At 65.4% G+C, this 2,403-nt stretch overlaps 1 protein-coding gene across 1 annotated transcript in view; it reads right to left on the reverse strand.

Moving 5' to 3' along the window:
- The window catches only part of LOC113204200 (PHD finger protein rhinoceros), a gene marked incomplete at its 3' end in the record, with an annotated part of 23,084 nt that overhangs the window by 18,397 nt on the left and 2,284 nt on the right, over window positions 1–2,403 (reverse strand). Inside the window, exons 3-4 of the mRNA XM_052267640.1 lie at window positions 1,711–1,902; window positions 735–1,617 (exon numbers count right to left, since the gene is read on the reverse strand). Coding sequence (XP_052123600.1) covers window positions 735–1,617; window positions 1,711–1,902 — 1,075 coding nt within the window. The remainder of the gene's footprint in view (window positions 1–734; window positions 1,618–1,710; window positions 1,903–2,403) is intronic.

A 2,403-nucleotide genomic window follows, 5' to 3' on the forward strand; every position in this document is an offset into this window, starting at 1 on the left:
CGGCACGCTTTCGCCGAGGGTCGAACCTTTGCCCCGAATGGGACCCCAGTGCCGAGTCATCGTCACCCCCGGTCCAGTGGGACAGCGTTATCCACCAGACCGTTCGTTCATCCACAAAGGTGCTTCGTTGAAATGACGGGTTTAAGTTCAACTCCACGAGTTCGACCGGTTCAGAAAAATGTAACTGAGATCGGAGATACGAACCCCTGGCTTGTGACGCACGGGGCCGACTCTCTACCGGCGCGGCTACGACGCCACAATGTGAGTGGCCGGGCGAGCTAGGCTGAAGGCACGAGTCAGCGCAGTAGCTTGAGCGGGAGAAGAACCGGTTCCATCACCACACCCTCTCACCTGACTTTTCGAGACCGACCGCCTGGCTCTTTGACATCGCTGCAATGTTCGAACTGCGAGTCGGGGGTTCTAATACTCGTCGTCAAAGTATTCGTTTTTGAGTTTGAATTTTCTCGTACTGTATCAGAAGCTCGACTAGTCGGCAACCCGCGGTGTGGGGTCGGCGACTCTCGGGTCGGACTAGCCGAGCTTCTTGTACAGTGCGGTCCCCGTGTCAAAGCGGGGTTGGCCCTCATTTTTTTCAGTTTTGATAATTTTGCAGGTAAAATGAATCCGGCTCTAGGAGGTATTTTAACTGTCGGTTGCACGGGGGTGATTAACGTCAAAAGCGTCGTGCCACACTGCTGCACTGCCCGTAAGGCGCTTTGGGTCAGTTGACTCACCGGCAGCCTCCTCTTGCTCGACCTCGGCCTCGGCCTCCTCCTCGCACATGGACTGCTTCTGCTTGACGAGGCGCGGCTTGGAGCCGTGGCTGAGGCACACGCTCGAGGAGCTCGAGTGCTGCGAATCCCCGAGCCCCCCGAGCTGCTGCGGCCGGCTGGCGCTCAGGGAGGGCAGGCCGTGCAGGCTGGGCAGCCCGGGCAGCGTGCCCAGCCCCAGCGCCAGGCTCGGCACGCTGGACCTCGAGCGCACCAGCGACTTGGACGGGCTGCCGCGCTGCGGCTCCGAGCTCAGGATGTCGCTCAGGCTCTTGGACTTGAGGTGCAGCGGCAGCATGTCCCCGTGGTGCGTGGGGCTGAGGGCGCCGCCCCCGCCCGCCTGCGCCCTGCCCGCCGCCGGCTCCAGGTCCTCCTCCAGGCGGCGCAGCTCGATGGGCAGGTCCTGGATGTCGCTGCAGTCCTCGCAGCCCTCGGGCTCGTGGCGCCGCAGCCCCGCGGGGTCCTTGTGCAGCCCGCCCTGCTGCGCCCACGACTCCAGGAACCAGGGCGCGGACCGCTTGCTGCCCGCCAGCTTCTGCAGCGCGCGCCGCACGAACGAGTAGCAGGTCTCATTCGGCGAGGACAGCGACGAGGACGAGTGCGACGCGGACACGGCGCGGCCCGTGTCGATGGACCGACCGTGGCCGTGGTGGCCGCGGTGCCGCCGCCGCCGCTGCTGCCCGCCGCTGGCCGAGCGGCACGAGTCCGAGTCCGAGGTCTGCGTGTAGGCGTGGTAGGGCGGGTGCAGGTCCTCCTCGCTGGTGGTGGTCGTGGAGGTCAGCTCCAGGGAGGGCGTGCTAAGCTGCTGCGGCCGGTGCCAGGGCACGAGCACGTCCTGGGACTCGAACTTTGCCAAAAAGATTTCACGAGTAATAATGAGAACTTAAACTTTCACAGAATGATAAAAACAGAAGGTAGGTGTTAGTGGAGTGTGGTATACCTTTCGGTGACGCTGCTCCATGGCCCAGACAGTGATGATGAGCCTGCCGCCAATGCGGAGCACTCGGGCCAGCTCCCGGATGGCGGACACCCGGCGCTCCGTGGTGGCGAGGTGGTGGACCACGGCCACCGAGAGCACCGCGTCGAAGCATTCGTCGCGGAAAGGGAGCGCGAGGTTGTCGCAGACCAGCACCTGGAGGGGCAACAGCGAGCAGCGCCTTGAAGGGAGGATTTCACGGGGGGAGGAGAACAGAGGACAGGGATAGGGGGCTTAAGCGCGACAAGGGCCGTCCCCGCCGGAGACCATTTCGTAGGCCGCTGGAAGGCGTTTTAGGCCGGCAGGTAGGCAGGCGTAGGCGGGCCGAGGAGCGGGCAAGATTGATGATGTGCCCGGCGTCCACTGGCGGGGGACCGCGGGGTGCGGGGCGGCCCCGGAAGCATTAAAGCGCCGGGTCGGGGCGGCGGCCGGGGGTACGGCCGTACCCCGCGCGCGCGATCAAAACAGATTATGAGGGCTGAGTAGTACGCCATGGCGTGAGGCCGGCCGAGGGGATGACAAAGCCGCGCTCGCTCCGTGACGTCGTTTTGTGGACGCGGCGTGCGGTAGGGCCGGCAGGGCCGGCAGGGCCGGCGGGCGGGGGGCGGCGCGGTGGCGCGGGGCGTGACGTCATGGGAGACGCGTCACGGCGCGGTC

The sequence above is a fragment of the Frankliniella occidentalis genome, unplaced genomic scaffold, assembly GCF_000697945.3.
Source record: "Frankliniella occidentalis isolate FOCC.00 unplaced genomic scaffold, Focc_3.1 Scaffold4, whole genome shotgun sequence".
NCBI classification, from domain to species: domain Eukaryota; kingdom Metazoa; phylum Arthropoda; class Insecta; order Thysanoptera; family Thripidae; genus Frankliniella; species Frankliniella occidentalis.